This window comes from Sus scrofa, chromosome 3 (assembly GCF_054392235.1).
Source record: "Sus scrofa isolate SSC_HxYL_T2T_F1_AM1 chromosome 3, Sscrofa_HxYL_maternal_Yorkshire_Landrace_v2.0, whole genome shotgun sequence".
Taxonomy (NCBI): domain Eukaryota; kingdom Metazoa; phylum Chordata; class Mammalia; order Artiodactyla; family Suidae; genus Sus; species Sus scrofa.
Window position 1 is genome coordinate 143,608,930 of NC_139385.1, and position 12,375 is coordinate 143,621,304.

Sequence of the window (12,375 nt, forward strand, 5' to 3'; positions counted from 1 at the left end):
GCCTGCCCCTAAGTCAGCACTGCTGACTCCCTCCGCTGGGCTGTCTTTCTGGACGTGTTAGAGGCAGTCACAGATGCCAGCCTTCTGCCTGGTTTTCTGTGCCTCTCATCTTGCCCAGGCCCTCCCTGCGTTCAGAGCAGGCCAGGCACCCCTGAGCCTTTCCCTCCCCGGGGCTCTCCTTGCGAGGCTGCGGCAGGGCTGCCCTGCGTCTGGCTGTGCTTCACCCGCACTCTCTCTGCGTGTTGCCTACCCGCTGTTTCTCGTTAGGTGGGGGTGGGTGAGGGGCTGCAGAGCTTCTGGCCCTTCCCCAGGTGAGGACGCAGGAAGAGACCTGGCCAGAAGCCGACCAGGGGGCACCCTGATCTCAGACTTCCACCTACAGAGCGTGAGAAATCAGCGTCTGGGCTTTATAAGCCCCTGGTCTGGCCATTCTGTTACCGTGGCTGAATGCACGCCGTCCCTGTTGTTCCGGGAAACCCTCTGGCTGGGCACACAGAGGCTGTGCCACTTGGGGTGGTATTTTCCTGGGCCGCCTCGTGTCCTCCGGGCATCACAGACACAAGCTGTAGGCGCACGGGGGCAGAGGGATGGGAGACGGTGGTCAGGCAGGGGCGTGTTCCATAACCCGGAGCCTGTTAGGTTTCAGCAAAGGCCCGCGTGGGTTTCCATCAGGCACAGAGATCTTAGAAATGCAGGGTTGCTGCAAACCTGCCCTTAGTGGAAACACAGTGGCCGTGAAGTACTCAGACGAGGACTGCGGGGGCTCTGTTGCCTCAGGGAGCTGCCAGCCGGAAGGCGGCTTTGGTTCTGGGCGGGAAGGCAGGCGCGTGTTGGTGGCGAGGCTTCGGCCTGGACTGGCTGTGGGCGGGTGGCGCCACCGTCAGGCGCTCCTGGGAGGATCCTGCCCCGGGAAGACCCTGGGTTCTTAGCTCTCCCTGAGAGGGGCGCGTTCACGTACTCACTTCCAATTTTGTCCACTTTTTTGTTTCTGAATTTTCTCGAGGTCAGTAAAGGAGATGACAGGGACAGACCGTGGGGTGGCCTAGTCACGTGCTCAGGTCTGGTGACGGGTTGCTTGGACGAGGGACAGCTCTCTCTGAGCCCTGACGCTGCCGGGAATGAGCGAGGCTGGACTAAGGCCGTCTTTGCAGACTTCCTGATACGTGCTGTAACCCTGGCTCCTGGGCTTTTGTAGAGCGTCATCTGTGCCCTTAGCCCTGCACTGGCAAATCCAACTTCAGAACGTGAGTAACGGTAATTCAAAGTGTATGAGTTGGAGCTTCATTATAAGCTGTTAAAAACAAACTCAGCGATGGCAAGAAGCATTTAAAGTCACATTTAAATACCACCCAGACAACTCACGCCTTCTCCAGGCTCTGAGGCAACACGAATTGTTCTGTCTTCTGTGTTCCCTTAATCTGTTGCACTCACCTCAATTGCAGTGTGTTCTCTGTTGTATTGCTTATTTTTCTTACTGGCCGGTGACTGCGTGTATTTAGGCAACACAAGATTTCTTTGCGCTTTGTGCGGGCCGGGCACAGGGTGGTACCTGAGAGTAGACAGGTAAGATACAGTCTCTTTCTAAGGAATCGGGAGCTGCCTCATGTTCTCGTGCTGACCTGCTGCGGTGCAGAGCCCAGCGTTGGGGAGGGCGAGGCTCCCCGACTACCTGGTGTGGTGTCCGCATGTGCCCGGTGGTGCGGGGTTCACAGCAGGTGTCTGGAACCCTGTTTCTAACTGAATGGATCGCTACGTCCGCTCTGTAAGCCTGGGTTCCTCCACCTGTGGTCGTGGCTCTTGCTGATGTGGCAGCACAGGGCTCCTCTGAGGGTTAAGGAACCAGTGTGTGCAGCGCTCGGTGCCTGTCGTCTTTGGTGTGTTAGGCGCTGTGCCTTTGATCCCGGCTTGTGTGTGGTGTCGTCCTCCTGCTTTCTGAGCAGGCGCCGTACAGCATCTCCTGCGGAGGTACCACCCTGGACCTGTCTGTCCGGGAGCCTGCTGTACGTGACAGCGTGTGGAGAAGCCCTGGGACTCGCAGGCTTAGTGGTGAAGGTTAAGGGGCCAGACCGTCTGAGTGTGTTAGATGCGGAGAGGTGGACCTGGGGGTCTTGCCCCCCCCATAGTCACCCGAGGGTGGACGAAGCCCCCTCGCAGAGGAAGAACAGTTTGGATCTGAACAGTGTCCTCTGCAGCCTGGTTGGTCAGCAGCTTCCCTGTCAGGTGGTGGGGGGACCCTTCCCCAGACGGCAGCAGGGATCTGGAGCAGCGGAAGACGTGGGCACAGCAGGATGCGGGGCAGGTGGAGAGGTCAGAGGTCAGGCTCAGAGCAGGGGTGCCCAGGGGAGGGTGCACTCACCAGGTGCCTGGGTGCACCAGCCACCGAGGGGGGGGGAGGGGCGGGGGAGGAGGAGGAGGAGGGGGAGGCGGAGGAGCTGGGGGAGGAGGAGGAGGTGGAGGGGCGAGGGGCTGGGGACACGCGCGCTCGGGCGCCCCCGTGTGGCGGTGCGGAGGCCGCGGAAGGGTCACGGGAGGAGGAACAGCGCGTCCCCGCAGCCTTTGTTCCCTGTCGAGGGCTTTTCTGTAAGTAGGAAACGTGCCCTACACTGAAGAGAGGAATTGTCTGCTCCCCCCACACCACACGCGTTGGCCCTGACCTTGCGTGTTGCCTTTCTCGTCCGTGTTCACAGCTGACCGTGTAATGTCCAGACCTGCGGCCAGAACTGCATGGGGCTGTGGTGCTGCAGAGACGGGCTGAAGAGAGCTTTCACGATGACAACAAGAGTTTTGGTTTTTAATTCCCCCCCACCCCCGTGCACCCCCAAGAGAAGGGAGGGCGCTCGTGTGTGTGTGTGTGTGTGTGTGTGTGTGTGTGTGTGTGGTAAGCCGCACACGGCCACCTTGGTCCCAGCAGTTCCAGGAGGTTCCTCCTTCACCTTCTCCGTGCCTCCCGGGTCACGGAGGCTCAGGGTCACGCAGGCTGTAAGTGGCAATGGCAGGATTTGAACTGAGTCCGGAGTGGCCCCCAAGGGGACCAGGGGTCGTTCTCACCAGAGGGCGCCCTGGAAGCAGCGAGAATAGCATGAGGCCCTCGGCAAGCACAGAGCAGGGATGTTTCGGGTGTCATGGAAACGTTTTCAAAATAGCATTTAATGTTTGTTCTGACTGCAGAGCAGTGCATATTAATCATGAAAAAAATGTTAAAAACAAAAAGAAGTCAACCAGAAAGACGCAAAGGAAAAGCCGCTGTAACCCCGCTGCCCGGAGGTAACCAGTCTCCTTCTGGCTCTCTTGTTCTGGACGCGCTTCCTCTTTAACAAAAGCGCAGGGAGCGCTTGGGCTGCGCTTTTATGCTCTTTTCCCTTTAAGAGCATGTTGTGGGCCCTCCCTGGCACCAGGAGTTTATAGTGGAGTGATTGTTGTGTTACCGTCAGACACCGCAGTGTATTTGAGCAATTCTCCATCGCCAGGCATTTAGGTGGCTTCTGATTTTTCATGACCACAATCCATGCCACGGTGAACATTCTTGGATGTAAATCTTTGTGCATGTCCATAATTATTAATATCAATTTATTTTTTATTTTTATTTTTTTTCCTTTGCACCTGTGGCACCCATGGAAGTTCCCAGGCCAGGGATCAAATGCGAGCCACAGCCACAAGCTATGCCACAGCCACAGCCGTGCTGGCTCCTTTCACCCACTGTGCCACCACCGAGACGAGCCACATCCTTAACCCGCTGTTTAAGGTGTTGAATTTTATTTTCCCCAGTGACTTAGGGATTGATAAGAGAGTGAATGTGAACATCTTTTTCATTCCTCTAAAAATTATTCAGAAAAGCATGGTGACAGCACAGTAATCTTTAGTGGCTAAAATGTCACGCTGTTATACTACTGAGTGTTATTTGATCATTTGCATTGACAGCTGTTGGTCTTTTTTGGTTTTGTTTTTTTGTCTTTCTGTCTTTTCCAGGGCCACACTTGCAGCATGTGGAGGTTCACAGGCTAGGGGTCTAATTGGAGCTGTAGCTGCTGGCCTACACCACAGCCACAGCAACTCCAGATCTGAGCTGCATCTGCAGCCTACACCACAGCTCACGGCAACGCCAGATCCCTCACCCGCTGAGTGAGGCCAGGGATCGAACCCACAACCTCATGGTTCCTAGTCGGATTCGTTACCCACTGAGCCACGGTGGGAACTCCTGTTGGCCTTGTTGTTAGGAAGAGGTTTATGACTTGCTCACGGGCAGCACTTTCTCACCCCTTCCCTCCTCCGTTGCTTCCAACGTGCATTATGTGCACTGGGGAGTGGGCAGAGCAGACTAAGCCTGGGCCTCATCAGGTGGCCGTGCCTGTCCCCTTCTTCTCCCAGAGCAGGTCTGGGAGGTCTTGGCTGGTTGGCAGCACCTGGATGACTCTGCCACCAGCCATGCTCTACCCCCACCAGGCAGGGCGGAGCTTCTGGTGTTGCGGTGTGGCCGGGGCAGTGTTGTGTAGCTTTGCAATCTCAGCAGCACTTTGTGGGGACTTCCTACCTGTGTTCCGAGAGGAGCACGGTCAGGTGAGCTTGTGGAAGCATATGCTGTCCATGTAGTGATAGCGCCCGGGTGATGCTAATAACAGCGTCCGAATCCTGACAGTGCACCCATAGTACCTGCCTGACGACAGTACCCGTGCACTCGTAGCACCAGCTGGTTAAAGGTGCCCCGGGTGATTCCTCGCAGTCACGGGTTCCGCGAGGGCACGGGGACAGCGAGGGAGGCTCTGACGTGCGCTCTCTTGTGCTTGTAGATCCACATCATAGACTTTGACGATGAGAACAACATCATAAATAAAAACGTGCTCCTCCATCGGGCGGGCGAGATCTGGCACATCAGTGCCAGCCCTGCAGACAAAGGGGTGCTGGCCACCTGCTACAACAAGAGTGAGTATCCTGGGGTCTGTGCCCGCAGGTGGGTCGGCGCGCGATTCGTGAGATATGCCGGTCGGAGAGGTGCCGTTTGCAGAGAGTCATGTCGTGGGCTCATGTAGGGATCACGAGTGGCTGTGAGGACCAAAGCCTGAGAATCGAGGCTGGATCAGCTGCTCCAGGAGCCTTGACCGGCCCGGGAGCAATGTGCCCGAGGGTGCCCCTGTGGGCGGGGCTGCCCTCGCCTGTCGGTGTGACGGCCGCTTCGGGACCAGTAGGCAGCAGCTTCCCAGGGTGTTTGTGGTCCTTAGTTGGCTTCTGCCCGGCCTCCTGTCTCTGGATCTTTTAACGTTCGTGCCAGTCCGAAGTCTGGGGCACTAACCTGGCCACACAGCATCCTTAATTCTCCTTTCGCTGTCTTATCAGTAATGAGTATTCAAATCCTTGCTTTGGCGTTGCTGTGGCTGCAGTGGAGACCAGCAGCTGCAGCTCCAATTCAACCCCTAGCCTGGGAACCTCCATGTGCCGTGGGTGTGGATCTAAAAAAAAAAAAAAAAAAAAGGAGTTCCCGTCGTGGCACAGTGGTTAACGAATCCGACTAGGAACCATGAGGTTGCGGGTTCGGTCCCTGCCCTTGCTCAGTGGGTTAAGGATCCGGCGTTGCTGTGAGCTGTGGTGTAGGTTGCAGACGCGGCTCGGATCCTCTGTTGCTGTGGCTCTGGCGTAGGCCGGTGGCTACAGCTCCGATTCAACCCCTAGCCTGGGAACCTCCATATGCCGTGGGAGCGGCCCAAGAAATAGCAACAACAACAAAAGACAGAAAAAAAAAAAAAAAATTCTGGCTTTGGGGGAAGACTCACTTTCTGTTCTGTTGTTTTATGTTACATAAACCAGAATGGTCTGTGTGGTGTTTGTTTGTTGCAATGTAATTTCTAAAATGTTTCCTTCATTGATCCAGCGTGGAGGATGATTCTAAAGTATTTGTTTATTTCTTCATTTATCTGTAGTTTTTAGACATGAGCTGTAAGCACTCTGTCTCATCTCCCCTCTCATTCTCTAGTTTTAGGGATCGTTTTCCTTCTGATTGGAGTTTGGTCCCCAGGATGCTCTGTTTCTAGAACTGCATGATTCGATTGCCCGCGTTTGTAGAATTCTGCTGCTTCTTTACCTTCACATGAGCCCCCCCCAAACACACCTTTTCTTTGGGGCTAGAGCATTGTCTTCTGAAAGGCCTTTTTCTCTCCTTATTCTCCTCGCTCTCTCTCTTTTTTCTTTTTAGGGCTGCACCTGCAGCATATGGAAGTTTCCAGGCTAGGGGTCCGATTGGAGCTGCAGCTGTTGGCCTACACCACAGCCACAGCATCACGGGATCCGAGCTGCGTCTGCGACCGACACCACAGCGCATGGCAATGCCAGATCCTTAACCCCTGAGCAGGGCCAGGGATGGAACCTGCGTCCTCATGGATACTAGTTGGGTTCATTAACCACTGAACCACAACGGGAGCTCCTTCTCCCCACATTCTCTATTTCTTGTTCTTAGCTTAAACAATTTTTTCTATTGAAGTATAGTTGATTCGCAGTGTTGTGTTAGTTTTAGGGGTGTGGCAGAGTGCACACACACACACACACACACGCGCGCGCGTGTGTTCTTTTGCTCTCGGTCTCAGCTTCTGGCCGCGCGGCTGTGCTTCCCTTTCTCCTCCACCGTCAGGGCTGGAGCCTCTTTCTTCTGTGCTGCCTTGTCCCCGAGGACTGCGGGGCTGGTGTCCGCCGCCCGTCTTCCCAGGGCTCCTCTGGGAGGGTGACGAGCTCCACGCTGCTGTATCAGCGGCTGTTCTGCCCAACGAGGCCCGAGTGCCGGCCGACACGCCGCCCCCCGGCCTCTGGGCCACCCCCGCCCTGCCCGGGGCCCCGGGCGGTAGGTGCTTTCGCTCGGATGGCCGATGCTGTTCCAGGGAAGCCAGCCATCCCTGCACCGGGGCGGGTCCATCGCCGCCCCGACCCTGGCGTTGCCGAGGCTTTTGCCTCCACCCCCCGACTGGAGAGAGCCAGAAGTTTCCACACAGGAGAACACCTGCGGGCTCTTGTAGGAAATACCTGCAAGCGTGCGGGAGCCATCTCCCTCCAGATGAACGCGGCTGACCTGAGTCCTCCCCTGTGCCGTGTCACAGCCTGTAACCGTGGGCGTGCCAGCCCCCCTTGACCGCATCTGGGGGTGGAAGCAGCCGTGGGTCCTGCCCGCACCCATGGCGGGGTTGCTGACAGCATGTGACCCCTAGAGACCGGCCTCACGGGCCCCTGGAGCCGCCTCACGGGGGCAGAACACCGCGGTCGCCCTTCTAGATGTGCGGCCCTGACGGCATCTGGCCATCCGGGCTCCTGGTGGACTGTGCTGCGATGTCACTCGCCCCCAGCCCGGCCATCAAGCCGTGGGACAGCCCAGCAGCCGTGGACCTTCCGTCCAAAAGGGAGACCAGGGGCCCAGAGGTGTCCCACGGGCAGCCCCACTAACTAGTGTCAGCCGAAGGCGTCCTCACCAGGGCGGCCCAGGTGCCCAGCAGTGGCGTGGGTGCCCCGTGCAGGGGGCTGGGTGCTGCGGGAACACAGGGTGTGTGTCTCCTCTTGGGTTTGGGGTTTGCGTGGAGGCCCTTCCCTGGGGTCCCCTGTCTGGTGGGAGATGGCAAACCAGCCACGTAGAATATTGATCAGAGTGCTGTTGGTTGTGATTCTCGCATCACGTTACTGTTTTGTTTCAATGCTGTTTATGCTGAATCCTTATCTGCCCAAGGCTGTGCGTCACGTGGTGTCCTGTTCAGTGAAGTTTCCATTAGCGGCCAGTGTCGGGTGGCCAAGAGAAAAGCGTTCTCTGCCACCTCCGGCTCCTCTGCCACTTGGCTTCCTGTGAAGAGGAAGCAGAGCTTCTGGACAGCTTGGCCCGAGGGTGTGGGTTGGTGTGACCCATTCAAGGGCCTGGGCTGGTCCACGGGGCCCGGATGGAGGCCAGTGCCGAGTGGGGCGGGTTGGGAAGTGGTGCCCCCAGGAGACTGAGGTCCAGGCCCCACTCTGTGGCTCTGGTGGTGCTCGGGCAGGTCAGGCCTTGGAGTCAGCTGTCATCGTCCCGTTTACACGTGAGGAAGCGACGGTGATGTTGACAGTGACGCCGTGTGGGCTGGGCTGAGTGCTTATGTGAACCGTCTAGTTTTCATGTGTTAGAATTGTTTCCAGCTTTTGGAGGCATGATTGACAGGCAACATTGCATTAGTTAGGATGCAGTGCCTCGGGTTGCTGCGGAGGTGTGGGTTCGAAGCTGTGGCTTGGATTCCATCCCTGGCCTGGGAACTTCCATATGCCACAGGCATAAAATGACAGAGACGAGACCAAAACCCACTGCATCAGTCTCCGGTGTACCACGTAACAATTTCACACACGAACGGGTTGCGAAATGGCCACCACAGTTAACACCCACCGCCTCGTGGTTACAGTCGTTTTTCTGGTGGTGAAACGCTCTTAGGGACTCTTCCTACACACAGCACAGCACCGCGGTCACTGTGCTGGAGTTGTGTCCCCAGAACCTGCTGTCTCTGAGCTAGGAGCTGTACCTCTTGCGGCACATGGCAGTTCCCAGGCAAGGGGCTGAATGGGCGCTGTAGCCGCCGGCCTACACCACAGCCACAGCAACTCGGGACACGGGATCTGAGCCGCATCTGCGACCTACACCACGGCTCACAGCAATGCCGGGTGCTTAACCCTGAGGGAGACCAGGGATTGAACCTGCGTCCTTACGGATACCAGTCAGATTTGTTTCCGCTGCGCCACGACGGGAACTCCGAGGGAGTCGTCCCTTTGACCCCCTTCGCCTGCCGCCTCCTCGGTGGCCTCCCCTCTGCTCTCTGTGAGCTTGTTTTTCTCCGATCCCGCGTATGATGCAGTGCTTGTCTTTCTCCCTCTGACTCATTTCCTTGGCGTCGTGCCCACAAGGTCCTGACGGCACGTTTCCGTCTTTTTCTGGCTGAGTGATACTCCGCCGTGTACACCGTATCCTCTGTGCCCGCGTCGGTGGGCACGTGTGTGGCCTCCGCGTCTTGGCTGTTGCGGGTCGTGCTGCAGTGAGCTCGCGGCTCCCTGGTTGTCCCCTTTCATCTGCCCTTAGCGCCCTTTCCAGCCAGGACTTTGCTACCGTGATGAACGGGCTGGCGGCTCTGTTAGCGGCGGAGCCGGGGTTGCATCTGCGCAGCGTGGTTCCAGAGCACCTGACCCGCAGGCTTGAGGCTTCAAGGATGTTGTTTCCGGGGCGAGGATTTTGTAAATATTCTTTCTCATAAAGATGTTTTCGGAGTTCCCGTCATGGCGCAGTGGTTAACGAATCTGACTAGGAACCATGAGGTTGCAGGTTCGATCCCTGGCCTTGCTCAGTGGGTTAAGGATCCGGCGTTGCCGTGAGCTGTTGTGTAGGTTGCAGATGTGGCTCGGATCCCGCGTTGCTGTGGCTCTGGTGTAGGCCGGTGGCTACAGCTCCGATTCGACCCCTAGCCTGGGAACCTCCATATGCCGCAGGAACAGCCCTAGAAGACAAAAAAAAAAAAGAATAGAGGAATAATGTTCCTCCCTTTTGAGTGACGTTTTCTAACTTCCTCCCTCCTTCCCTCCCTCCTCCCTCCCTCCCTTCCTCCCTTCCCTGAGGTGTGCAGCAGCTTGATGTGCGATCTCAGTTCTCAGACCAGGGATTGAACCTGGGCCATAGCAGTGAAAGGGCCAAATCCTAACCCCTACACCACCAGGGAGCTCCCAGAGTGATGTTTGTAACGTTCAAATATTGGGGTTTGGAGGCCAGTGAGAGCAAAGATCTTAATGCAGGCCCTCGTGACCTCTCTGGGGAACGGATGACGTTTTGTACCCAGCATTTCGTTGCCCCAGGTGTCCCCCGTCCTCTGGCATCACTCCTCTAGGCACCAGGTGCTGTGTTACCAGAGTCTGTTTTGGCCTCCGAGTTTTTTTTTGTTTTGTTTTGTTTTGTTTTTGCTTTTTAGGGCCACGCCTGCGGCATATGGAGGTTCCCAGGCTAGGCGTCCGATCAGCCTACACCACAGCCACAGCCACATCAGATCTGAGCCACATCTGCATCTTACACCACAGCTCACGGCAAGGCCAGATCCTTAACCCACTACACAAGGCCACGGATCGAACCCGCAACCTCATGGTTCCCAGTTGGATTCGTTTCCACTGTGCCATGGCGGGAACTCTCTGGCCTCCGACTCTCGAATTACAGGTGAAGAGCGTTCCGGCTGCAGGGGCCCCTCTGCGCACTGCTGACTCCCTTGGAGCCCTGCCTGTTGGCACTGAGGTCTTGGGCAGTGAGAGTTCAGGCAACATGGGCCACCTGCATTGTTGTTTCATTTGTTTTTTTGGGTTTTGGGGCTTTTTTGGCCGCACCCATGGCATGCAGAAGTTTCCAGGCCAGGGATCAAACCTGTGCCACAGCAGGGGCAATGGCAGATCCTTATCCTGCTTAGCCACCAGGGAACTCTATGCATTGTTCTTATCCAGGCATCTGATAGACATCGGATAGAATTCCAGAATTAGGGGAAGTTTTTCATTAGCTTCTTTTTTGCGATGGCATCCTGGATGTCTCTAACCCTTGTAACGAACCTCTTTGGATCCCATCTGTATCGTTCTCTGTCCTCATTGACTTTCTGCAGCACCTCCAAATTTAGTCTCATCTGGAAATTTAATTAATGTGCCGTTTACTGCTCCTTCCAGGTCGCTAATGAAGATGTTAAATAAGACCGGGTCCCCGGGGCGCCCACCGGACGCGTCCTCACAGCTTAATACCCTGTCATTTATCAGTGCACTTTGTTTACGGCCCTTTCTCCAGGTTTCGGGCCGCCGGGGGGTGCTTACCCGGAGCCCAATTTGAATTAATTTTTCCAGTAAAACTGTAAAAAGCCCTGTGCCAGATTCCTCCCTCAGCCCCAGACGTGTTGTGTTGTCTCTCTGCGCTTCCTGGGCCTGGCGACCGCTCTGCGTCCTTGGCCCCCGCCCTCCGCTGTGCCTATGCCCTGGAGATGCGGGGAGGGGCCCTCAGCTGCCTGGCTTTGTGAGGTGGTTCCTTCCGCCCTGCTGTGCACCTTGCACGGAGGGAGGCGCCTGCTCTGGTCTCCGGGACAGACACAGAGGTACAGATGTGTCCCTGATGGCCCAGGGCTCCGGCCTGAGCCCCAGCAGCCACAGCCAGCTCCTCTCCGGTCCTGCCTGGTTGTCCCACGATGCCAGCTGTGCTCCAAGTGGCTTTTCTTATGAGGACGCTGGTGCTGGTGGGACCTCCCCTGACCGTCATCACCTCCATAGAGGCCCCGGCTGCCGACAGGGCCACACCTGGAGGAGCTGGGGGCTAGGGCTTCCGCATGTGAATTTGGGGGATGCAGTTCAGCCACTAGGAGTGTGGATCCTTTGATGCATTATTTATGTGGGAGGTCTGCGGAGGGCTTCTGGAGCAGGTCCTCCGACGAATGGTGGGGGTCCAGCCTCCCTCCCTCAGCACAGTCCTCCGCCCACCTGCCAGGCGGCACAGTAGGTCACGTGCTTTGTGCTTTGCCCGGTGGTTTTGGCAGCAGGTGAGACCTCGCAGCCCCCTCAATTCTGATGAGACTCTCACCGTGAGCCATTTGGGGTGTGGCTAGAGGGTGGGGGTGGGAAGACTCCCTGCTCCGCCCTCCTCTGGCTCTGCGGGAGGTGCAGAGCTGAAGGGGCGGGGCCTGGAGGGGTGGGGGCTGGAGGGGGCGGGGCAAGTGCTGGGGCCCAGGATGAGCGTTCTATGCTGGAGGGGCCACGGGCCAGTGCAGCATCTGTGGACAGCTGGGCCTGGCGGTGACCACGCCTGCGCCCTGGGTCCCCAGGAAAAGCAGGACTCCCCGGGTGGAGGGCATTTCAGGCCCAGGCCGGGCGTGGGGAGTAGCCCTGAAAGGAAGGGTCGGGAGGGGATAGAGGATGGGGTTGTGACACCAAGGGCTCCGGAGGCCGTGCTCTCTGTCCTGTCATTCATGTTGCTCCCCAGGTAGAAAACCCTGCGAAAACAGTCTTTAAAAAAGGTGGTTGCAAGTGCCCTGAAGAGGAGAAAAATCTCAACACGCTGGTGGAATTTCAGAAGGACTTAAAGATGCGCTTTAAAAATAATAACAATAAAAAATAATGAAGGTGAACCCAGGACGGAGAATAAAAGAAGATGGGGGCGGTGGCCAGGTAGCGTTTCAGGAGGCCTCCACGTGACGGGTGACCGCGAGCGGAGGGTGAGTGGCAGCTGGTATTGCCGGTGTGGACTCGATCTCGCCCCCGCTGAGGAGAGAGTGTCCCAGCTTAGGACAGGGTTGGATTTTTCCGCAGAGGGAGGCGAAGTGTCAGGAAGACTGCAGATCATGCAGCGCAGGGTCCTCAGGGGATGAGAACAAGGAGGGGCTGACGGAGCAGCGGGCACCTAGA

The 12,375-nt window shown here is 57.0% G+C and overlaps 1 protein-coding gene across 7 annotated transcripts in view; it reads left to right on the plus strand.

The window, feature by feature from the left end:
* Nucleotides 1-12,375, plus strand: part of EIPR1 (EARP complex and GARP complex interacting protein 1) — an 83,822-nt gene that overhangs the window by 10,441 nt on the left and 61,006 nt on the right. For 5 of the 7 annotated variants that reach the window (XM_085015749.1, NM_001244207.1, XM_085015747.1 and 2 more), the window contains 1 exon segment: nt 4,785-4,917. The exons of the other annotated variants lie outside the window; for them this stretch is intronic. In XM_085015749.1, coding sequence (XP_084871875.1) covers nt 4,785-4,917 — 133 coding nt within the window. 7 annotated transcript variants of the gene reach the window in all.